This window comes from Typopeltis vanoorti, chromosome 15 (genome assembly GCF_054136105.1).
Source record: "Typopeltis vanoorti isolate ZY-2024b chromosome 15, IOZ_Tvanoo_1.0, whole genome shotgun sequence".
Taxonomy (NCBI): domain Eukaryota; kingdom Metazoa; phylum Arthropoda; class Arachnida; order Uropygi; family Thelyphonidae; genus Typopeltis; species Typopeltis vanoorti.
The window spans coordinates 5,109,044-5,134,411 of NC_143563.1; the positions used below are offsets into that span (position 1 = coordinate 5,109,044).

Genomic DNA, 25,368 nt, shown 5'->3' on the forward strand with positions numbered 1-25,368 from the left:
CGTTCACATATTTCATAAAAATGGAGAAAAACAAGTTTTGTGCAATGATAAAACTTTTATTTGAAGAATTGGGTGGCCATACAGATCAAAGCCCAGTTAGATGCTGTTCATGGGAACTCTACACCAGCATTAAAGACTATTTATTTTTGGATAAATGAGTTTAAGCCTGGTCATAAGTCCATCGAAGCGTGCTCTGGATGCCCGACTGAGGTAAAGGTCACTATGAAGGAAATGATTGCTGAGATTGTAGGCATCTCAACTGAACAGATGTATCCTGCACGAAAAATTGCACATGAAAAAGCTGTGTGTGCACAATGAGTGCTGCAATTGTTGACTGTCGATCAAAAATGCATGTGAAAAGACATTTTAATGCAGTGTTTGGCAATGTTTAATTGCCATTCGCAGGATTTTTTGCATCAGTTTGTGACTGTAGATGAAACTTGGATCCACCACTACACATCTGAGTCCAAGCAGCAATCAAAACAGTGGACAATGCCCAGTGAAAGAGCACCAAAAAAAAGCTAAGACCATTTTGTCAGCTGGGAAGGTGATGGCCACTGTTTTTTGGGATTCCCAAGGAATTATCATGATAGCCTATTCAGAAAAGGATAAGAAAATAGCAGGAGTCTATTATACGTCGTTGTTGGACTATTTAAAAGAAGAACTGAAAAAAAACGGCTAAGATTGGCACACAAAAAAAGTGCTCTTTCACCAAGACAATGCACCGTCCCACACATCAGCCATCGCAATGGCAAAATTGTACAAATTGAGGTTCGAATTCATTCCACATCCATCTCCGGACTTGGCCCTGTGTAACTTCTTCTTATTCCCAAACTTAAAAATTTGGCTCGGTGGGAAAAAATTTTCTTTTTGAACGAGGATGTCATCAAAGCTGTCAATGACTATTTTACACAATTTGACAAATCCTACTTTTTAGATGAGATGAAAAAAATTGGAAACTTGCTGGACTAAATGTGTAGACCTCAATGGAGACTATGTTGAGAAATAAAGGTGATTTTTTCCAAAAATGTGTTTAACTTATTTTTTTACCAAACTTTTCAAACATGTTCTTATCAAACATGCTTATTTATGTAGCAAATTAAATAAAACTATAACTTATTCCAAATAATAAAGAAAAAAATCAGTATAATGTTCTATTGTTTAAAAATCTTATAATCATTAATGATATGTTGAGATTCAGGTATAAATTAATTTGTTGACTTAAAGATGTTTATTGTTGTTATGAAATAAAATTAATTTATATGTGAGATGCTACCCAAAAGTTTGGGGAATTTGACCATAAAAATATTACTTTCCCTAACTCTTAGTTTCCATCCTCACCTTTGAAGTAGTTCCCTCGGGCATGTGTACAGTGATTCCAGAAGTTTTTCCATGATTCCATGCATCCCTGGAAGTCCTCAAGGGCGACTGTGCTGAGCACACTACCACAATTCTGCCTGGATCTCAGTTGTGTCAAAATGACACCCTTTCTGGAAATTCCTTGCTGGAATTTCATATTTGAGAACAGGAAAAAGTTGCATGGAGCAAAGTCAGACAAATGGGGATCAATGGGGAATGATTGTCATGTTTTGTTGAACAATGACTGATGTGTGGGCATATGTGTTGTCCTAGTTCAGAACCCAGTTGTTGTTCTTCCACGTGTCTTGGCATTTGTGCCTAATGCTCTCCTTAGCCACTTGGAATGCTAGTAAGATATGGCTTATTATATTAGAGAAAAATTTAATAATTAGGCCACTTTCATTGTATTTGCCTTAGTCTTAAATATTAGTTTGACTGGGGCAGGGGGGGGGAATTCTTTGTGTACAATGCCTTAGATATCAAAAAAAAATCAACATTGACTTGACATTGCTGCAAACATGACATGCTTTTTTTGGCCACAGTGAATTTGGCAAGTTTCAAACGTTTCTTTAACCATCTGGTGGGAGTGGTCAGCTTGCCTGCTGTTGGCATACTGATTCACAAAAGCGTATGGCTCGCTCTTTATGGTGGTGGAAAGCCAGTTTACTCATGCTATTCAAATTCCTCGAACTTTTTGGTAGCACCTTGTAAATGTCAGTAGTTGCAACTGATCTAAAAGATATTGCATATTCTTTTATAATCAATTACATACTATGTAATTGATTATTGCTAATTATATTCAATTTTTATATAATAAGGCTAAAGAAAGAAATGATAGAGAGGGTAGAGTATGTGGCAGCAGAATTCCGCAAGGCTTCGGATAACCAGCTATCTCACTCAATTAGAGAAACCATTAGCCAGTCTGTGAAAGTTAATCTGCAGCTGAAGAAAACATCTGAGACAACATTACAGTTAACAGAAGCCAATACTAAATTAAAGGATTCTGAATTAAAACTGAAACAGCAACTCCAAATTCGAGAAGCCATTGAAAAAGAATTATCCACTAAAGTACAGAGCCAGAAAAAGGTATGTTAGTAAGAGATGTGTTATTATATTAGCGAAAAACTTAATAATTGGGCCACTTTCATTGTATTTGCTTTAGTCTTAAATATTAGCACATTCAAGACCAATATAGAATAGGTAGAATTAGGACAGATAGCTGATGGATCAGCAATCAAATATTGTAAAATCTTGAATAAAAGAAGTTTTTGTAATAAAATACCTTTTATGCAGATTTTATAAGTATGCTAAGTTCCACTAAAATACTTGTGTATTAATGGAAAAACTTGGTGTTAATTGAAATAGAAATAATGTTTTTTTTTGAAATTGTTGAATATTGTTAATGTCAAAAGTTTTGTATAAGAACAAAGGAAATTGCATATAAGGTAAATTGTGTCTAAGTATACCTCTAGTCAACTAAAATTCCAGACAGATTAAGGGATTAAGTCATGACCTGCGGCCACTGCAAATGTGAAGGTCAACATTACACGGGGGTTTCCCGTCTAAATGCACCGATTGACGAGAGTGACGGGTGCAGAACATCAGGGTACCCAGGGGAGGGACTATGATGTAAGAAAAACGAAGGTCATCAAAACTATATAAATAGGAGTTTGCTGCGTCGAGAGAGAACTTGCTTGGTTTAATCTGTTCCTGGGAGTTTGAGTACATTCTGGAGTGGAGTTTCTGTTCATGGGGCAGGAAGTCACATGGAGTTCTGACTCATGATGGTATCAAGGTCACCGTAAGCCAAGGAGTTTAGAAGAAAGCACGATGCTCATTAACGGCAGCTGAGCTTCACTCGAATCATGGGTGTTGATTCGTTATCCTATTCGGAGACTTATATTCACGGAGCAAAGGCCAGATGAACAATGCAACTAAAGCACATCGTATTAGGAGGAACCAGATGCTGAACTTCCAAACCATAGGAATTAAATTGTCCGCTGATAACAAGAAAGAAATCTTGCAAATTACGAAAAGGATGTTCAAGTACAGTGACAAGGTCTAACGGGAACAAGAAGAGATATTCAGCTATAGAGGACCAGACTTCATGAAAAGGATGAACTTTCCATTATTTAGTCAGAAAGAAGCTTAGATTGTGACGGCATTTTGAATTGATGGAATTGTTTTAAAATTAGAGTTGCAGGACTTTAGGCCTTGAGCTGACAATCGAATTAATTTACTCTATATAAGAGAAAGCCTAGCTGAATTGTATAGTGAATCTACTTGTATTTATTTGTTGTAGTCATTCCTTAAGGCTGAATTTTTATATGTTGACAATCTGATTATATGTAAAGTTAAGAAAGCGGGAGGGGGGGTAAAATTCTAGACAAGTAGTCCTGCCAAGATTGAGATGATTGTGGGAAATGAACGTTTAACTTATATTGGAGTATCTCCCTCCTGTTAGATATAGCTTGCATATTAGATTTAAGTCAAATTAATTTGTGTATTTGTTGCTTAGTGATGAATAAATTGTTTTCTTGTCAAAATAACTTGCCTGAAGTCCAATGCACTACTCATAAAATCGAACCTATCTATCTTGAAGTAGATCTTGCCATGACTGCAGAGTAAAATATATATATAATTTGGTATAAAGATAAGTTGAAAAGGAAGGAGCTGTGCGTTATACTGGGTGTTCTATTCTTCGGAGGGAGATACTCCTCTTATTCTAGAATTTTGGTGGTGCAGCTGACTTTCAAACAAATTTTCCAAAATTTAATTTAGAATAAACACCAGTAAATCAGACAAAGAGATTGGCTCCAGCCCGAAGCAGTTTCTTTGTTCTTCACGTCTTGCACACCTGAGCCTTACTATTTGCAGCCACAAGATAGAGGTAACATAACTGACGATAAGTCAGAAGTATAGTAAAAGTTAAGAAAAGTTTCAAACGAGAAAGCATAGAATTTTACAAAGGCGCAGCCGAACAAGAATTAATTAATAGATTTTAACAATAAAACATAGATTTTAACAATATGCTAATGAGAGTTCATCTCTATAATGACACCTTGACAGTTAATAAGGGCAGCAAGAACTTAAACTCAACCATAGTATGATGCAGATCATGGTTCTTGAAAAGTCTAATTAGAGAAGGTCCTGAGAAACAAGTGTACTATAATGGAGAAATATTTGATGGGGGATCGGCAGATTTTGAGTATCTGGGTTCAATTAATGTGAAGAATTGTTTTTCAGAAGAAGAAGGAGATTAAAAATGGCTAGAACAATAGTCAGAAATTAACTCAATGCATGGATGAGGATTCTTAATGCAGCTGTCTGTTTTTTTTTTTTTTTTTTCATTAGCTATTTATGGATGAGAAACTTGGATAGCTGTCATGGATGTCTGATAGAACAGCTTGGATAGCTCTTATAGATGTCTAATAGGATAGCTCTTATAGATGTCTAATAGGATAGCTCTTGTGGTTGTTGTTTGATAGGAAAAGATAGCTGTTTTTGTAGGAGACTATTGAGGATCTCATACACCGAAAGGCAGAAAAATGGATAGGTCTTAGAAAAGAGCAGTAGAACTTTAAGCTATATTAAGAGCACTGGCAGAAGAAAACTGAAATATTTTGGACACATAGAAAGATCAGAAGATGGGCTTATCAAACTGAACTGAATTCCAGTTTGCATAAATTGTCCTCTTTGTCCATCAGCTATCATTTATACAGTATGGTGCAAAAAAAAAAAAAAGAAGTACTGAATTTCAACACCCATTTACTCCATAACAGGATGTTATGGAGTAAATAAGTGTTGAAATTAGTTAATATATTATTATATTATTAGTTAATAATATAGTAATTAATTAATTATTATATTATATTATAATATAATAATTAGTTAATATATTATTATATTAACTATAATAATATATTATATTATTGTAGTTATTCGGTACTTTTTTTTTGCACCATGCTGTAGTACATATCTCCCCATAGTAAGTGAGTATACAAGTAGCACTTCAACTAAGAAATGCTACTGGTGTACTTATAAAGCATCATTTCATAATGACAATGTTTAGTTTTGACAACATCAAAAGTGACTTTTTTTGAGTGTTTTATAAACTGCTTTGACACTTTTTATGACAGAATTTGAATTGTGAGAAAAACATTTATTCAAATATTTGACTGCAGCAAATCCTTGAATCCCCACTGTTTGGTCCAAACGTTTTTTTACTAAATCAACCTGCCCTTTTCATACGCTCCCTCTATTGCTCTCCAAACTCCAGCAACCACTCTGACCTCTTCAACTTTCTCTCTTTAAAGCTCGACTTTCTGCAGTCTAAATACCAATACTGAGTCATCCTTCTTGGGGACTTCAATGTCTACAACTGATATTAGCTCCCCTTCTCCAGTTTCACTGATCAAGCAGGCAAGGCTGCCGAGGTGTTCATCGTCATCAGTGACTTATTTAAGATCATCAATCTTCCTACCACAATACCAGACCAACCTCCTTCAATTTGCCAACACACTTGACCTCTTCCTAACAAGCTCCCCTTCCAGGTATACTGTGGTTGTCAGTCCTCCTCTTGGAAATTCAAAGCACAACCTCATACAAGTCTCTTTTGCCATAGAATAACCTTCCCCCACTAGTTCACAGTCTCATGTCCTTTGGCACTACAAGGGTGGCACTGGAGACCTCCGTGACTTCTATTCCTCCTCCCCATGGTCTGACTACTGCTTCAGTTCTTCCGATTCAAACACCTGCTCAGACCGAATAACAGAAATTATCCTCACAGGAATGAAGGCTTTCATCCCTTATTTCACTCCCAGTTCTCAGCCAGCAACCAAGCCTTGGTTCTCAAAAAAAGTGTGCCAATGATGTAAAAGAAAAATACTTCTGCGTACCACAATTGGCTAAAGACCAAAACTCCAGCTGTCTTCACTATGCCTATACTGCAGCTCACAACAGTTGCAAAAGAATCATCACCAAGTCAGGCTTTGAAAGGGAATGCTACAAATGTCACTCCTTCTGGTCCCTTGCCAAGGCCATTGGGTGTTCTGCCTACCCAGGTTTCCATCACTCTTGCATCCCAGTGGTACTGTAGTCACCTCACCAAAAGACAATGCCAACTTACTGACATCACTCTTTTCTAATTCCTGCATTGATGAACTTGGCAAAGTTCCCTCCACTTCACAAAGAATGGTTCCCTTCATGTCTCTCATAGTCTTCTGACAAAAAGAAATCTGAAGAATCCTTAATAACCTGAACATAAACAAGGCATCTGATCCTGAGGGTATCCCACCTATTATTTAAAAAAATTGTATCCCCAGAACTAACATCAATTCTGTTAGTTCTGGGGGTACAATTTTATAACCACACAATACTCAATCTATCCTATTCAACTGGTACAAGGCTGGTCTGAAAAGTTCTCTGCCTTGACCATAGATGGCAACACTATCGGCACAATTTTTTTTTCTAAGTTGGTACATCTGTCATAAGCATCTATGTGAAATTGCAAGTCATTTTATCAAGTAGTTTGTTTTATACATCAGTCTGAAGCAAAAGTATCATCTGTATCCCTTGAAATGTATAAAATTGAGTATTGTGTGGTTATAAAATTCTTTGTAAGAGAAGGTTTAATGCCAAAAGAAATTCATTCGAAGTTCATAAAAGTTTATGGGCACTCTTCTCCTTCATTTTTGACAATTAAGAAATAGGCTGCTGAGTTTAAATGTGGCCATACCAGCCTTAAAGATGATCAATGTGAAGGATGTCCAAAAAGTGTAACAACACCAGAAATCATTGATCAAGTGCACGATATGGTATTGGATGACCGCAAGTCAAAGTGCATGAAATTGCTGAGACTATAGGCCTTTCAAAAGAATGGTAGGATATATTTTGCATGAAGAATTGCAAATGAAAAAGCTTTGTGCAAGATGGGTGCCGCTTGCTCACAGCAGATCAAAAATGCACTTGCATGAAAATCTCTGAACAGCGCTTTAACAAGAATAAAACTGATTTTGTGCATCAATTTATTATTATGGATAAGACTTGGATTCACCATTACATATAAAATTCTTTGTAAGAGAAGGTTTAATGCCAAAAGAAATTCATTCGAAGTTCATAAAAGTTCATAAAAGTACCAGAATCCAAACAGCAGTCAAAACAGTGGACAGAAGCCGGGTTGTTCAGCGCCAAAGAAGACAAAGTCGGTTCCATCAGCAGGAAAGGTCACGGCATCAGTGTTTTGGGATGCTAAAGATATTTTGTTTATTAATTATCTTGAAAAGGGTAAAACAATAACTGGGGAATATTATTCCAATCTTTTAACCAGACTAGACAAAAAAATTCGTGAGAAAATACCTGGTTTGGAGAAGGAAAAATCATCTTTCATCAGGACAATGCACCTGCCCACAAAGTTGTTTTGCAATTGGAAAATTAAGGCATCTGCATTATGAATTGTTGGAACATCCACCCTATTCCCCAGATTTGGCCCCTCTGACTTCTATCTCTTCCCAAAACTAAAACTCTTCCTTGCTGACCAGCGTTTTTCTTCAAATCAAGAGTTGATTGCAGCTGTAGAAGGTATTTTGCAGATCTTACTGAGAACCACTACAGGGATGGGATAATGGTGCTGGAGCATTGCTGGAATAAATGTATTAGTCTTAAGGGAGATTATGTTGAAAAATAAAAATAATTTTTAAATTATAAATTTGTTTTTTCATTGTTAGGCCAAGAACTTTTCAGACCATCCTTGTACTACCCTACAACATGGAAATAGGTCCACATCCAGCGCATCCTGAAGAAAGGTGATAAAAGTCAATCAACCTATGAACTACTGCCGAATTACTCTCAATTCTGTTCTCTCAAAAATTATGGAGAAGTTCATCAACAGCCAACTCTTGAACCATCTAGAGACATATCAACTAATCAGTGACTAGCAGTATGAATTCTACCAATTATGATCTACAACTAATATTCTTGCTTTCACCACCCACCTATGGACTCGGACCATGGTGAAATTTGGAGAAACTCATGTGGTTGCCCTCGACATTTCAAAGGCAGTTGATTGAGTGTGGCACAGGGGCCTACTAACCAGACTGCCATTCTGTGGTCTGCCTTCCTCACTCTGCAACTGAATTGCCAACTTTCTCACTGGTCACTCACTTCATGTCATGGTGGACAATTTACTCTCCTCAGATATTCCTACCAATGCAAGAGTTCCCCAGGTACTCCTGCATTGGTAGGAGTACCTGGGGTACTCCATAGCTTTACTGATGACAGTACACTCCATTCCTCCTTTACATTTGACAAACCCTGTAGTGCTGAAGTATTAAAATCCTCAAGATTTCCCACTACCAGGGACCTGAACTCAGATCTCCTAGCTATATCCAAGTGGGGTCACAACCGTATTTCAACTAGCTTCTGCAGCTGCCAAAAAAAAAGTGGTGAACTTTTTTTGCACAAGACACTACTTCACACCTTCACAGATGCTGACTTTATACAAAGTCCAAATCTGTTCGGCCATGGAATATTGTTCCCATATTTGGGATGTGCACTAAAATCCTCTCTAAGATTGCTTGATTCTATTCAGAAAAGAGCAGTCCAGCTAATTAATGGCTCCTACAAAATCATTAAAACAAGAGCCACTACTAACCAACACCCTTTTACAAGTCCATCTTGAAACCCACTGCACCAACTTCACTGCCTCCTCTTTCATTCCATCTACTTCTGTCCTTTGGAACAGTCACCTCCCCACTCTGCCTTTTCCACAGATTTCAACCCTCGGCTGTTCAAGCAAAATATGAACAGACTTCTCCTCTCTTCTATTTCTCTTCCCCACACACAACACTAATGTGCTATAGGTCTTGTAACCTTTCGTGTGTAAATCAGATATATAAAAAAAAATTATTCAAATAGCATAATGGCGTGGCTGATATATGAATTTTGAATCACAGCTGAGCAATATGTAAACTACTTTATAAATAGTAGTAGAGAAGCATGCCTAAGTAGTGTACTCATATGGACATCATGTGTCGGTTGGTTGGAAAGCTACTGGATTAGATCTCATCTGGGAGCATTTTTTAAGACTTTTCAGCTGAAGGCAAGTTAGCCAATCTTGTATGCAAGTGATAATGCGATCTGAATTGTTGGGGAAGAGAGAAGAAAATAAGAGAAGACTTGAAGAGAGAATACTTTTTTTTGACATAACATGAATAAGATTGGAATGAGATGAGCCATGACAAAATGACCCTTGCATTTGTGGCAAAAGCAAATTTGATAGATAAAAGGTCTTATGTATGTCTGATGGAGTGCAGTTATATGGATTTGGACTCAGGTTTCCTCTCCCCTGCAGAATATACTAACTAGCTGGAGACGCTATCAATTGACAGACATCGTATTTAGCCTTTTGACTTTAGTTGCTTTAGGAGTTTCTCAACCTTTCTAAGCCCAAGGACCAGTAAAATGCTTAAAACAATTCTGCAGACCACTAAGTTACAGAGGCATAGTTGGGGGGGGGGGGAATCCACCACTGGCGGCACCTTTTTTGGCATTTATGAAATCTTGCCTTACTGTGTCTATAAAACAGCAACTGAGTGATGAAATAGACTTCGACAATGTGATCGATTTTGTGAACAGAAAAGCAAGAAAAATAACATTTCAGAATGTTGGAATTAAAGTTTTACTTCAAAAATAAACATAGTGTTTTTAATTAGTGGTTGAGACAGTTGTACGTGTCCTCCCGCGATTAGTCTTCGGACTCCGGAATAATAATAATAATAATAATTAAATCCCTATACGTCGTTTTGACTTTTTGTAATTTTTTTTAAAAAACCTATGTAGGAATTGCCAACATTTCGGAAAAACTGTGCCATATTATAACATTATAAATCTAAAAGCATGTTTTGAAAGATATTACAACACAATTAATTAAACTGGAAGTAAATGATTAAATGTGTATCATCATCATTGAATAAAGTTTTAATATTTATTAAACAAATAAATAAAATGATATAATTATGTTACTACATAATTATAATTTCTTAAAAGTTATTCAGAAAATGTTTCAAAATTCCATTTCAGATTTTTGAGGTGGTCACAAACCCTTTCCACAAACTCAGAATGAACAAAAATATTATTCTCCACTAAAAAGGATTCCAATGTTGGAAAAGGTGCAAATTGTCTGTCTTTTACATAATTAATCCATAAAACAAGTTTTTTCTTGAATGCCTTTTGTTGTAGGCATCAAGAACAGTTAAAAATTTTCCCTGAAGGGAGAGATTTATGTTAAAAAACCTAAGACCTCCAGGAAGAACTATCCCTGATATCCACCAACCTTACCATGAATAGATTTTCTCAAAGACTCGTCCACAAAATACTTTTCTCTGAACCCCGACAAAGACAACAAGATGATGTACGTTATATTTCTACCATCATCATTCCATACTTAGGGACAGTTTCCAATAAGATTGCTAGACTCCTTAGACCACATAAAATAAGAGTGGCCTTTAAACCCACAGAAACGATTAGACAATTCTTAAGATCTCCAAAAAATAGCCATCCTTTCTCCAAATATGCTGGAGTTTATAACATACCCTGCTTGTGTGGCTTGAATTACATCGGCCAAACTTCAAGGAGCCTTGAAATTAGGCAAAAAGAACACATAGGTGATGTTAAAAAAAATGAGAAGAAAAATCGGGGTTAGCTTTTCATTTCTCAAGAACGAACCATACCATAGAGTGGGATAGAAGCACAATTCCTTATATGGAAGAGGACTTCCGCTCTCGAATTTTTAAGGAGGCCACAACAGTTGCTCGCTGTATACAAAACCTTAACAGGAACCAAGGACTAATCTTGCCCATAATCTGGAAAGCCCTTATCAGATCCTTCAACTCGCCAGAACTGAATTATAGTGCCAACTATAGAACATTCCTAAATAACAACAAATGATATCATCCACGCTCTATGAATGTATTATACGCACTCTGTTCTTTGTTTAATATAATTGGAATCGGTTGATTATAGTTTGTAACAGTTTTTTACTTTTTAGTGCCTTACATCAGTTATGTACCCTGAAGATGCCAACAGACTTAGTTGGTGAAACTAGTTGGTATAACTTAGTTGTTTATTATATGCACTTGATCAATATAATCCCATTAAAAGTCTTTCCAGGGAGAGATTTAGTTCATTTAATTTCGAAAAAATGTCTGAAAGATAGGATAGTATTGATAATAATGCTTCGTCAACAAGGAGTGATGCAAAATCAGAATTACATTCATTTACAAATAATAAAACTTCGTGCCTTAATTGAAATACCTTGTTAGTACTTTGTCCCTGGAAAGCCAGCAAATTTCAGAATGAAGCAAAAGTTGTGTATATTCACTGCCCATTTCATCGCAGAGTACTGAAAATAATCTGTTATTTAATGATCGAGTTTTAATAAAATTAACTATCTTGACAGTGTTGTATAGCACAGTTTTAAATTCTTATGCCATTCCTTTGGAGGCTAACACTTCCCTGTGTATGAAACAATGCACCCAATTCATATCTGGATAGAAACAACCCCAATTATGCCTGCCTCTAAGAGCGCGAGCTCCATCTAAACAGAAGCCTATACATTTTTCCCACTGAATCCGTTTGTGTATTATGTAATTATTGAGAGTGTGAAATATTTCTTCTCCAATTGTTCAGGATGGCAAAGTTCTACAAAACAGAATATCATCATGAATGTTATTATCATGCTCATATCTTATGTAACATATTAACTGCGCATCATTTGTAACATCAGTAGTCTTGTCTATTTGTAACGCATAATAAGGACTCTTCTTAACTCTTTCGATTAAGTGAGATTCTATGTCACCTGCCATATCATTAATTCTGCGACTGACAGTGTCATTTGAAGGAGGAATCAAATCAACATCTTTTAGTAACTTGTTGCCAAACATAGTTTTTACTACATCTTTTATAGCTGGAAGTAGTAAATTTTCCCCGATAGAATGAGGTTTCCCTGTTTTTGCTATGCGCAAACTTAAGAGATAGGATACTTTCAGTGCTTTGCTATTAATGGAACCCTTGGCTGAAATTATATCTTTCCTATGATTTAATGTTTCTAAGCATTGCTGAAAAAATTCAATTGGCTTATTTTTCATCACAATGTTTAGTTTCTAAATGTCGTCGGAGTTTCACAGGTTTCATGCACTCGTTCGACAACACTTCATAACACAAAACACATTGAGGTTTCTGTTCACTTTCATCTCCACACCAAGTAAACCCAAATTCCAAATATGAACTGTTATATTTCCTACTGTATTTTTTCTTTGAACTACTTGTTCTTCTACTTCAATAGTATCAGATTTACTCACTGTTACAACACGTGTATAGGGTTAGCATTACCTGTTTCATTTGCTCTTCTTTTCAAAGTCCTAGTTCTAAGCCACTTTTCCATTATTAAAAAAACGTTTCTGAAAAATATATAAATACTGGGGATAACTCACAACACACTTTGTTCAAGTATCACTTAGCACTTCTGAAGATATACTGAGCCTTGGTTGAAGGAAACCTTCAATAATAAAATTCAATACACAACAAGCAATTGGTTGAAATGTGGATAACACATGTTCACTTCAAATCTGACGAAACAACAAGGGAAGGCGGAAGCATTAAAACTATATGTTTTTCACTTTACCCCTCTTTTATTATTCATCATTCTGCAGCTACAAATTTAGCAGCAGAATGACAAATAATAAAAGGGGGGTGAAGTGAAAAACAATATAGTTTTATTGCTTCCACCTTTGAACATTCTGACGCTATTTGTTGGTTTTTTTTAAGGTTCCATTTGATTTCAATAATTTTTACTTATTCAATTTTAATTTATTTTGTCTGGATAATTAAAAAAAATAAATTTATTTAATTAATTTAAGTCTGTCTGCATCGTCGCAGACCACAGGTTGAAAAACACTGCTTTATGATAATCCTAAAATAACTGCAACAACAATAGCCAAGAGAATATTCCAGGGATGGTCATTTCATTATAGTTGAATAAAAAATGAGGAGAATCAGAAGAAGTAGAATAATGCAATTTAATGTGTCATACTATTTGTTTCCTTCCTTATTATCAGGGCACATGGAGAAAAGTTGGCTTACATAAAATCTCTGTAAAAAAAAAAAAAAGATTTAATGTTGGTTTTAATTAATATTGTGCACTTTTTGTTAGATTCTTGGTTTCATAATGGATAGAGTAAAGTTCAGAGGACACATTGTAAAAGTTGGAAAAATAGCTCAAAGAATTGGTTGAATGTTGAAGAACACATTGATAAGTAAAGAGAGGGAGGGAGCATATTATCCCTCTTCATAAGGCTATGATTCAATTGCATCTTGACTACTATGCAAATTTTGCTACCTGGGTTTCTTGGGAATAAGGAGGTAGTGGAGAGGATTCAGAAATGAGCACCTAAGCTAGTGACTGTGGAATGCTCCTTACGTTATGTAGACTGCAGGTTTGTGAGTGGTAGAGTTTAGTTGAAAGGTTGAGGTTAGGGAAAACGATAGAAACTTATAAGTTACTCAGGGGATCCTATAAGATTGACAGAAAATAAATTTTTCAATACATGAAGAGTGGGGGTGGAGAGAATGAGGGTCACCCCTGGAAGTTATGTACAAGTGTGGTTAGTAAGGGTGTGCAGATTAGGTTCTTTCATTGGAAAATGCTAAATGAGTGGAATGGCTTGCCAGAGGTAGTTGTGAGTGCCCAACGGTGAATAAATTTAAGGAGAGGTATGATAGGTATTATATAAAAAAAATAGTTAATGTGGGTCTCCTGTGATGAGTCTTTTGATTCTTTGGTGATAACTGTATAATAATAGTTTAATTTATTATATAATTTTAGTTTGGTGCATACAGTGTTTAACTTTGTGTGTATTTTTATAAGTTTATTTTCATATAGTGTTATAGTGTCACTCATTGTTACCAAAACAAACAAAGATAAACAATGCAGTATGTGCAATGTATTTGCTATTGAAAGTGAGTAGTTTTTGGATGATATGTGAAAAAGATGAGTGTCAGAAGTGTGCACATCAAATCAGACAGTGCAATGTGATGAATGTGAAATAGGTGCAAAAATGTGAGCACTGCATAGAAGGAAGAGAGGAATACACAAATAAATGAAAAGAAACAAAGGATAAAGTGTAATTCACAGAAGAAAAGTAACATGAAAGAATGAAAAACGAGGAGAATCACAAGATGGCATTAATGAGTGAAACAGTGCACATACACTGCTTGGAAAGAAGTCAAAGGACACCCCTAATGGACAAGGTGCATCATTCCATGTAACAAATCGTGCGCTTATAGCCAGTATAAGTATAAGTTGGAGAAATATGATGCTCCCAAGTCAGTGCAAATGTGTTCAGGTGAAATGGCTGTGAGAAGGGAACTGACAGAGTTTGAAAGAGTGTTATGATAAGATGCTATGTTGCAGGCCTATTATTGACAAATTGGGCCATCCCAGCTCAGTAATTAGTGATACCATACTGAGATGGAAGTGCAGGGAGTCAAGAGTCAACTGCAAGTGCTACTTATAGTGGACAATGTACCACACTCACCAAATGTGATTGTAGGGTGCAATGTATGCAGAGTTCCAGACATCAACTTGAACACAAATCTGCACAAAAACATTCAGAACCAAGACTCACAAAAATGGGTTTCCATGATAGGACCACAATATGCAATCCTCACATTACCTGAACCAACATGCAGCATCATCTTCAATGGTGAAAGAGCATGTACAGTGGGAGGAGGAAAGCTTGGAAAGGTGTGTTATGTAGCGATGAATCTGCTAGACCCTCTACCAGACAGATGGATAGTGTGATGGATACCCAATGAATGCCTCTTACCAGAGTGTATAACCCCAACTATAAAATTTATAGTTAGCGTTATACACTGTGTTAGTGTGATGGTATGGTCCTGTTTAACCTGGTTTCACCTCAGATCATGAGCATTGAACTCTAAGAGGTATCTGACCATTGTGGACAATGTAATGCTTCCTACTTTGTGTTATTTCTGCAGAACTGATCATTGTCTCTTTCAGGAAGACAATGCACCATGTCATAAGCCAGCTGTAACTGCATTGGTTTGTTTACATGAATGTTACTGCACTTGACTGCCTCCACAGAGCTCTGATCTCAACCTTATTGAACATCTGTGGGATGAACTGGAGCTATGGGTGAGGTCAAGGGACATCTGTCCCACAACAGTCCAGGACCTTATTACAAGTCTACAGGAAAAATGGTCCAAAATTCCCATTGATCGCTATCATATGCTGTTAGGATGTGTACCCCCCCTTAGGATTGCTGCAATCATCACACCAAAAAAAAGACTTCCTACATCTTATTAAGGTGAATGTCTCCTACCAGAGTGCATAACCCTATGCACCTTGCGAACAAACAGCACTATGTCTGTTTCTTCCTCACACTGTGGTATCCATTGACTTCTCTTTCCAAGCATTGTATGTAGAGAGAGAGAGAGAGAAGACTTTCATAGGACGAAATACATCATTTGGAGAAGCGTCTGGAAAGTGGTTTGGCAGGGAAAAGTAAGAAAGGAGAGGTAAGGGAGAAGAGTATTAATGAGTGAAAACGGTAAAGTAAGAAAACTGTTGTATGGTGATTCCTTGATTAGAGATGTGTTTGAAGAGTGAGTGGGGTGACAAAACTGTGCTTTCCTGTGCAAAGATTACAGATATTAGCAATGCAGTGTTAGTTTCCAAAAAAAAAAAAAGAAGAAGAGCAAGAACAAATAATTTAAAAGACAAAAAAAAAGTATGGAATGCAAGAGGATATAAAAGAGTTAGTCCCACCCTCAAAAAGTGTTTGTGTCTGAGAGAGAGAGAGAAGTTTGTGAAACTTCTCTAAAAGCTTATATGCTATTGTATGCTGGTAATACTTCCTACATCTTATTAAGATGGACGGTTGTGGCAGATGCCTGGTTGTTGTAGAATGTTGAATGCAGTTTCCCAGTGCACCCAAAGTGGGGAGGGAGGAATATTGTATACATGTGTACCACTGCCAGAGCAGGAACAAATGTGAGAAGTTTTTGTTATTAGTTAGTTTGAACTGGCCAAAACTTATATACATTATTGACACTTAGTTGACAGAGGAAGATACTGTCACAAGGATATTTTATTTTCAGGGAGGAAAAAGAGAACAGGACTGGAGGGGAAAGGAGTATTATTAACAGAACAACTGCAACCAGCAAAAAGTAGAAGTTGGGAGAGGCAGAGCATTTGAAGCTATTTGATGCTAGATAAAAACAAGTAGAACTAAATATATAGTTAATTGCTGATATAGTCCAAGGATAGAAAATGAAGCTGGTGACATGGATAACAGGGTGGTTGATGGACAGATATTAAAGAGTAGAGCAGAGTTTTTATACTATCAGATCCATAACGTGCTTGAGTGCTAATATATCATAAGCTTACAGTTTTTACATAATAAAAATATTTCAGTTGTTTCAGTACATAATTTGTCTTCACATAATAAAAATATTTCAGTTGTTTCAGTACACAATTTTTAGTGAAGATGATAATTTAACTTGGAAATAGATAATAAAAGACAAACAGATATGTGTTGGAAAATGAGTTGAATAAATTTACCTGGAATGAGTGAGAGAGAGAGAGAGAGAGAGAAAGTATACAATATACTAATAAAAGCACATTTAACTTATGAATTTGAGGATTTGGGTTAGAAATAAAATAGTTCATCAAAGAGTGGAGACCACAAATATAAACATGCTAAAAAAAATTAGCGGATTAAATAGATAGCATTAGTTATACAATCATATTAAAAACAAAGATATTAGAAAAGATCCCGAACATTGTTAGTATCCATGAATATGTCTGAATATAGCTAATCTAAAGTGTTGGGTAACTTATTAAAAACAATACGTAAGTCCACAGTAATAACTTTAATTAATAAATAAGGAAGATATTTCGTACTAAAACTAATAGCACATCTTCAGTGTTACAAACAGATAGGAATGGAATACAAGTAACGAACATTCGGTGCATCACCTATTAAAATACAATGTTGTTGCGAGCTAGGAAATGAAAGAAATTAATAAATAATTAATATTTAAGATAATTAGTTTTTTAATGATTACGTAAAATAAAAGTCTCCCAGATCTTCGAGAGAGAGAGAGAGAGAGAGGCAATCATTTCGATTTAAATTCGATCGGTGTTAAAAAGCTTCACAATTTTCTTTAAAGAGGCGTTCATATTTGAACCTGCATCTATGAGAATCACTTTATCCCACTGGATATTATGGGTAGTGGTAATACTGTGTTGTGCTAGACCAGACTTCTGAGGTTTGTTGTAATCAATATAATATTGATGTTCTTTAATTCTTTTTTCCACAGCCAGTTTGTCCAAAATAAGAAACATCGCATTCACAACGAATTTGGTAAATGCCAGCCAAAGACAGAGATGACAGTTTATCTTTTGTAGAAGGCAATAAGGAAGAAAAAACAACAACAAAAAAAAGAAAGTTGGGTAACTACTTGAATAGGATGGGAGAGGAAAGGTTAGTAAAACAGGTGTGTGATGTCAGGGTTGCAGGAACATGACCCACAGAAAGACCAAGATCTAGATGGATTGATACAATTAATTCTTCTTATTATTATTATTCAGACCTCCATGGAGTCAAAAGACTCATCGCGGGAGGTCCTTCCTAGGAAACACAAAGTCTATCAAGACTCATCGCGAGAGGTCCCTCCTAGGAAACACAAAGTCTATCATACCACTCCTTAAACTCATTGACCATTCTCGCTCACACCACTCTATCAAGCAATGCATTCAACCACCCTCCATGCAAAGAAACCACTCCTCATCCTCTTGCTCACAGTTTCCTTTCATAACTTCCAGGGATGACTCCTTGTCATCACTCCTTCCTGCTGTTCAACCAAGTGAAAGAACTCCCCAGCGTCAACCCTGTAACCACCTCTCAACAGTTTAAAAGTCTTGATCATATCACCTCTCCTTCTTCTATTTACCAAACTCTGCAGCCCACATTCCCTCAGCCGATCCTCATAACTAACATTGTACAGTCCTGAAACCATCTTTGTTATCCACCTCTGTACCCTTTCCACAGTTAATTATCCCTTCAAATCCTGGGGACCAAATCTGAGAACAATAGTCTAAGTGTGGTTTGATCAGGGTCTTATATAACAGAATCATAACTCTTTTATCTCTGCAGGTCAGCATCCTTCTCATTATTGCAACAATCCTCTGTGTTACCTTCACCACCTTTGCAATATATCCCCTAAATTTCAGGTTTCTATCAATCATCAACCCCAGAGCTCTTGTCTCCCCTACTTCCTCCACTATGCAGCGTCCCATCGATGTGTCCCAAACCTCAAGATCTTGCATTTTGCTGCATTAAACTGATCCCCATTCATTTGCCCATCTGACTAGCTTATTCAAATCATCCTGCAGGGCTACCTCATCTGTACTGTTACTAATAACCCTTCCCAGCTTCACATCATCTGCAAACAACTGAATATCCCTCTGTAATACACTGACATTGTCAGTGTATTGCAGAAACTTATCCAAAGGTTAAACAATATAGATCCCGGTACTGAGCCCTGTGAGACCCTACTTGTAACCCTCTGCCTCCTTGAAACTGCTCCACCATACACAACTCTCTGATACCTATCGGACAGCCAATGCTGAATCCAGTTGACCAACCTGACATCCAAACCCATGTGCGCAACTTAAATATCAGCTTATCATGTGGCACCCTGTCAAATGCCTTCGTTAAATCCAAGGAAATGGCAGTATATGCCTTCCCCTCATCTACTGCTCTTGTAACTTTATTATAAAAGGCTAGCATATTACTAAAACAAGAGTTCCCCTTCACAAATCCATGTTGACTCTCACAGATAACATTATCCTCATCTGCCAAATGCTGTATATGGTCCCTCACTAATTTCTCAAGATCTTAATAACTACTGATGACACACAAACTGCTCTATAATTAGACACTTCCAGTCTGCTTCTGCCCTTATGCAATGGCACTATCTTACCTTCCTTCCATTCCCTGGGCACCTTTCCCGTAGTCAGACTTTCATTGAAAAGCCAGGTCAAAGGAGCTGTCAGTTCTTTAACACATTCTCTCAAAATTCGTGGTTAAATACCATGCAGTCCCACAACTTTATTGACATCCAGAGTACTCAGTATTATGAATACACTCTCCTCCTGCACCTCTAAACCTCGAACCTGCCCTATCCCTCTAGTATTAAAATTTACTTCTACAGGATGAAGTACTCCAATAAAGTGTTCATTGAAGAATTCCATTATGTCCTCTGCATCAGTCACTTTATTCCCATTTTTATCCCACAATGTCATTTTTCCATAATCATTTCTCCTCCCACTGGCCACATAGCTAAAAAATTCCCTAGGATTTTCTTTGGACCTTAGGGCCAATCTCCTCTCATATTCCAGTTTCGTCTTCCTTACCATACTAGTCACTCTTCTGTCTTGTGTCTTATACTCTTCATGCATCTTCTCTTAACCGATCTCCTTATATCTCTTCATAGCGTCTTTTTTGCATGCAGTTCCTTTTTAATATTGTTTGTCATCCACTTTACTCCAAATTATGCCATCTTCTTCACTTGTGGAATACAGTTTACTATTGCTGCTAACAAATTGCTAACTATTGTTGCTAATAATGCCTTAAAAGATTGAAATGTAAAGATCTGACAGTATTGGAGACCTGACCAACAATAAATTAATTTTGAAGAAAGTTGTTGTTGGGATTCTAGCAGTAATGTAAACTTATCCAAGTGTAAGCAAACAAAGTTTGATAGTGGCCGTTCCCATTTTCCTGGCATTGTACATGTCGTAAGGATATGTGAAGTGCATTATGGGATACTAAGGCAGTTGATGTGATGACATTAGCCTCTATATACAAGTAGCCCAGTCACGAAGTGACTTCACATGCAAACTTTGTTTGCTTACACTTGGATAAAGAATGAAACCAAGAATATAACTTCCCGGCATCTTTAATTTATAGTATAACCAAATGGAAAAACCTTCAACAAAATGTAAACTTAATTATGTAGACTATGAAACATGAGGCACAAGAAAAGGTTTATTGAAAAGCAATGGATATTTCACACTGAAAAAAAAAAAGGTAAATATTACTGTTGAATGAACAAGCAAAAATACTATCTTAAACTTGTCTTTGGGCGTTTTCATTTTACACTGATGATGTACTGTCTTTTTTGGTATGAAATATCTCTTGTTTGAAACAGATGGGATTAGATAACAGACTAGTGTGTTGGATACTGATTGGCTGTCAGATAGGAATAAGTAGGTTATGGAGGAGTAGTATCCCAAAAGAGGAAAATCACTAATGGAGTGCCACAGGGATCTCTTTTGGGATGATTATTGTTTAACTCGGACATTAATAACATTGAGACTGCTTGAACTGGAGATGTGCAGCTGTTTGTTGATGATGCAAAGTTGGGAAGAGGAGTGACCAGGACCGGCTGGTAGCGTGTGTGTGCGTGAAGTGTGCAATATACCCAGTCGCCACAGAAGAAAAGGCGCCTAAAAGATGTCAAAAAATATGAGATAAGAGTTTAAATGAACAACGAATGGTACATATAATTATGAATGTATATCGTCTTCTGTTCGGGCCCCTTCAGATCTTCCCGGAAACGAACAAATAAATTATGAAATTGTATCCTGGACCCGATTATATCACTGTAATTTTTTATTAAAATTTACGAAAATATACCTAAAATAGTTCTTTATTTTTTGATGTATCATAAATTAACTTATGATTAATTGTTGAGTTCCGTGTAAAACAATTTGTATAAGCAGCACTAATCCATGGGGAACATTATACTGTAAAGCGGTTTTCATTTGTTTTTCATTTCCTGTTCGTTTTATTCACACTTTATTCAAAAAAACTTTTTTGGAAAGGCACCGAACATTAATCGCACACACAAGAAAAAGACTAGGCAGCGGCGCTGGGTATGACTATAAGTAGAGCAAAATGTTGTGGCCTTGCAGGAGTATTTCAATAGACAATGTTGATTTGAGCTGTCAGTTTAATGTTGTAATGTACAAGGTATTTGAATTTGTTAGGCAAGGTTGAGATACAAAGTTTACAATTAATGGTGATGGTCCTTTCTTTTATTGTTACATGGATTCAGCATTCATTTTAGTAATTATGGACTTTACAACCGTGTTATAAATAACTCTTTTAAGATCCCAACATTTTGATCTTCATATTAAGATCATCATCTGGAGCATATACAAATATACAGGACAAGCTAAGTTACATTACATATAGTAAGCTAGAGAAACAATGAATTGATCACAAGTTATTCTACTGGCATGACCTCTAGTGAAAAAAAAAATTATAAACTACATCAAGCTAAATTCTATTTCTGATAACATGAATAAACATTCTTTCTTACAGATAGTTTTCTTTCAGTAACAATGATGTCCTGCTTTTAGCAATACAATTGTTATTTTTGATTTAGGATCCTAGATTTTCTACAGTCCTGTTTATAGTTGTTCTTAGAGAGGAAGATTCTGTGGGTCGAATATATGCCTTCCATATGTTTGGGATTTTTAGACCATCATTATTGTACAGATTGGGGTGGTTAATAATAATCGCCGGCTTCCTTAAATTTGTGTTCATACCATGTTTTGGTGTGATGTAGACAACTAGTGCTTTTCCAGTCAATTCTGTGTAAGGTGTTCGGGGCATGATCCTAAAGGCCAGTTTCACCATAATTATTATATTTGATGTGTTGTTTATGTTCTTTTTGTATGATAGGAATTGTGTGTCCTGTTTCTCCTATATATGGTATGTTACAAGTGTAATAAATATGGTATACTCCAGGGTGGGCCAGTGAAGGGAGTGGGTCTTTGGATGAGTTGAGTAAGCTTTTTAATTTGCAGGAGGTTTAAAGGTAGCTTTGAGGTTGTATTTTTGTAGTATTCTGTTTGTTTTATCTGATGTCCCTTTAATGTAAGGAATGGTTATAGTTTTATTGTAGTCTGATTTGTCTTTGTTTTTTATTGAGGTGTTGTAGAGAATTTTGTTAATAGTGTTTTGGCTGTGCCCATTTTTTTGAAAAGTATTGCTGATAACTTTAAATTCATTTTTCAGTGTCTGTTCACTGGAGCAGATCTTCAGAGCCCTGTTTTTTACAGTATTAATGACACCTAGTTTTTGTGTTGGGTGGTGGTGGTAGGAGTTTATGTATATATATTGGCCAGTATGTGTCGGTTTCCGGTAAACCATGAAGGAAAGATTGCCAGAAGGAAGACTTGTAACAAGTGTATCTAGAGATGGAAGTGTGTTCTGTTTTTCAATCTCAATTGTGAACTGTATGCGTTTGTGTTGTTTGTTTAGGTGGCTAAGGAATGTGTCTAGTGTCTTGCGGCCATGGGACCTGATCGCGAAAGCATTGTCAACTCATGTAAGCCATATTTTGGGTTTTAAAGGACAGGAACTTAGAGCAAGTTGCTCAAAATGTTTCATATAAAAGTTAGTAATGGGGGGGGGGAATAATGGCAAGCCCATGGCTGTGCCTTCTTTTTGTAGGTAGAAAGCGTTTTGCCATACAAAATAGCCTGAATGCAATACATGTGGAAAGAGTGCCGTGATATCTGGAGGGAATTTGTTTTGTAAAAGAAGGATTGTGTCATTGATTCGGACATTCTTAAAGAGGGCAGAAACATCAAACTGACTAATAAATCATCTTTTTCTAATGTAATTTTTCGGATGATGTTTATGAAGTGTGTGTGTTTTTTGATATAGGAGGGGGAATGACCTACCAACTCCTTTAGTGTTGCCGCTAATTTTTTGGCTAAGATAATTCGGGCTATCGATCCCATCAACTATAGACCGGAGTGGTGTGTTTTCTTTATGAATTTTCGGTAGCCTGTAAATTCTTGTGGGAATGAGCATAGTGCGGAAATAGTTTTTTAACCATACCTTCGGGCCATGTGGTAATTGACTTAAGTAGTTTCTCTGTTTTCTTTTTTATTCTATTGGTTCAATTGTAGTTAATGAGTTGGTATGTGTTATTGTCCAAGACTAGCAGATTCATTTTTTCTACATAAGTGGTTCGGTTTAAAATAACGGTGGCACTTCCTTTATTGGCTCTAGTTATTAAGATGTTCGGATTTGACTTTAATGATTTTACTGCTGTTAATTCGTGTTTTGTTAAATTGCTTGTTATTGTTTTGTTATGATTTAAAATGTTGATGGTTTCTAAACGTATTTTGTCACATACTGGCACATACTGGCCAATATATACACATAAACTCCTACAACCACCCAACACAAAAACTAGATGTCATTAATACAGGGCTCTGAAGATCTGCTCCAGTGAACAGGCACTGAAAGACGAATTTAAAGTTATCAGCAGTACTTTTCAAAAAAATGGGTACAGCCAAAACACTATTAACAAAATTCTCTACAAGACCTCTGTTGGATTCTGAATATATAGAGATTTAAGTAATTATTATTTGCTTCAGAATCCAACATGATCTTCCATCACATAAGCTAAACTTGTAATTATTTAATGTAAATAACTTATTTTATAATTTAATATTCATATAACTACTTAATTTTGTCTAATATCTAATTATTTAATCAAAGATATATGTATTAATAGTGATAAGACTGTATTAAATATTATTAAGTTATTTTAATTATTACTATGTTAATATTATAAGAACTTGTAATTGATAATTTAACTGCGCATTATTTGAAATGTAAATATTCTCTATTTATTCCTGTTTGTAAAGTTTAACGTTATGTAATAGCTCAATTTTATTATATTTTGTTTTTGTTGTCATGAAAACATATGTAAGTGAGCGAGCATGTTTTGGAACACCATGTGAGGTTTATTGAAAAGAGTTTATTATTATTATTATTCAGGCCTCCAAGGAGTCAAAAGACTCATCGAGGGAGGTCCTTCCTAAGACATAAAGTCTGTCAAGACTCATCGAGGGGAGGTCCCCCCCCCCCCCCCCGAGAAACACAAAGTTTATCATTATTATTATTATTATTATTATTAAACAAGACCTCATGGAGTCAAAGACTCATCTAGGAGGTCCTTTTATCTCACACACATCTCATCATATCGGGTCTTAAACACATTCAAACTCCTTGCAGACACCACACTCTCAGGCAAGGCATTCCAATCATTCACAACTCTGCACGAAAAAAACCTGCCTCTCACTCCCCTACTCACACCCTCTTTATACAGTTTCCAGGGATGACCTCTGGTTCTCCCCTGATCTCCCACTATTCACTGTAGAACTTCTCCACCATTGATCCTATAACAACCCCTTACCAACTTGTAGGTCTCTATCATATCTCCCCTCTTCCTTCTCTCCACTAGACTCTGCAAATTACATCTTTTCAATCTTTCCTCATACTTGACATTCCAGAGGTCAAAAACAACCTTAGTCAGTCGCCTTTGGACCCTTTCCAACATCTCTTCATCCTTCTGAAAACCAGGTGACCAGATCTTGGCACAATAGTTCATGTGTGGCCTAATCAAAGCCTTATACAATGGAACAAGAATCTCCCTACTTCTACACGTCAGTGTCTTCCTCATCATTCCCAGAAGTCTTTGTGTTGTCTTCACAATTTTGGCGATGTGTCCCCTAAATTTTAGATCCTTATCCACTATCACTCCCAGATCTCTTATTTCCTCTACTTCCAACAATATATTCTCACCAAGCATAAATTCTGCATCCCATCTTTGTTTTCCAAATTTTAAAACCTTACATTTTGCAACATTGAACTCACATCCCCATTTGCTTGCCCAATCACTAAATTTATTCAAGTCTTCTTGCAAGGCCACAACATCTTCACTACTCTTTATGGTTCGTCCCAACTTTGCATCATCTGCAAACAACTGAATATCTCCATCCAAATCTTCGCCAATATCATTAATATACAACTTAAATAGTAATGGCCCTAA

General features: G+C 36.3%; 1 protein-coding gene across 1 annotated transcript in view; it reads left to right on the forward strand.

The window, feature by feature from the left end:
- Window positions 1–25,368, forward strand: part of LOC150098320 (cilia- and flagella-associated protein 157-like) — a 210,169-nt gene that overhangs the window by 83,181 nt on the left and 101,620 nt on the right. Inside the window, exon 7 of the mRNA XM_090405148.1 lies at window positions 2,178–2,445. Within this exon, the coding sequence (XP_090261274.1) occupies window positions 2,178–2,445 (268 nt within the window). The remainder of the gene's footprint in view (window positions 1–2,177; window positions 2,446–25,368) is intronic.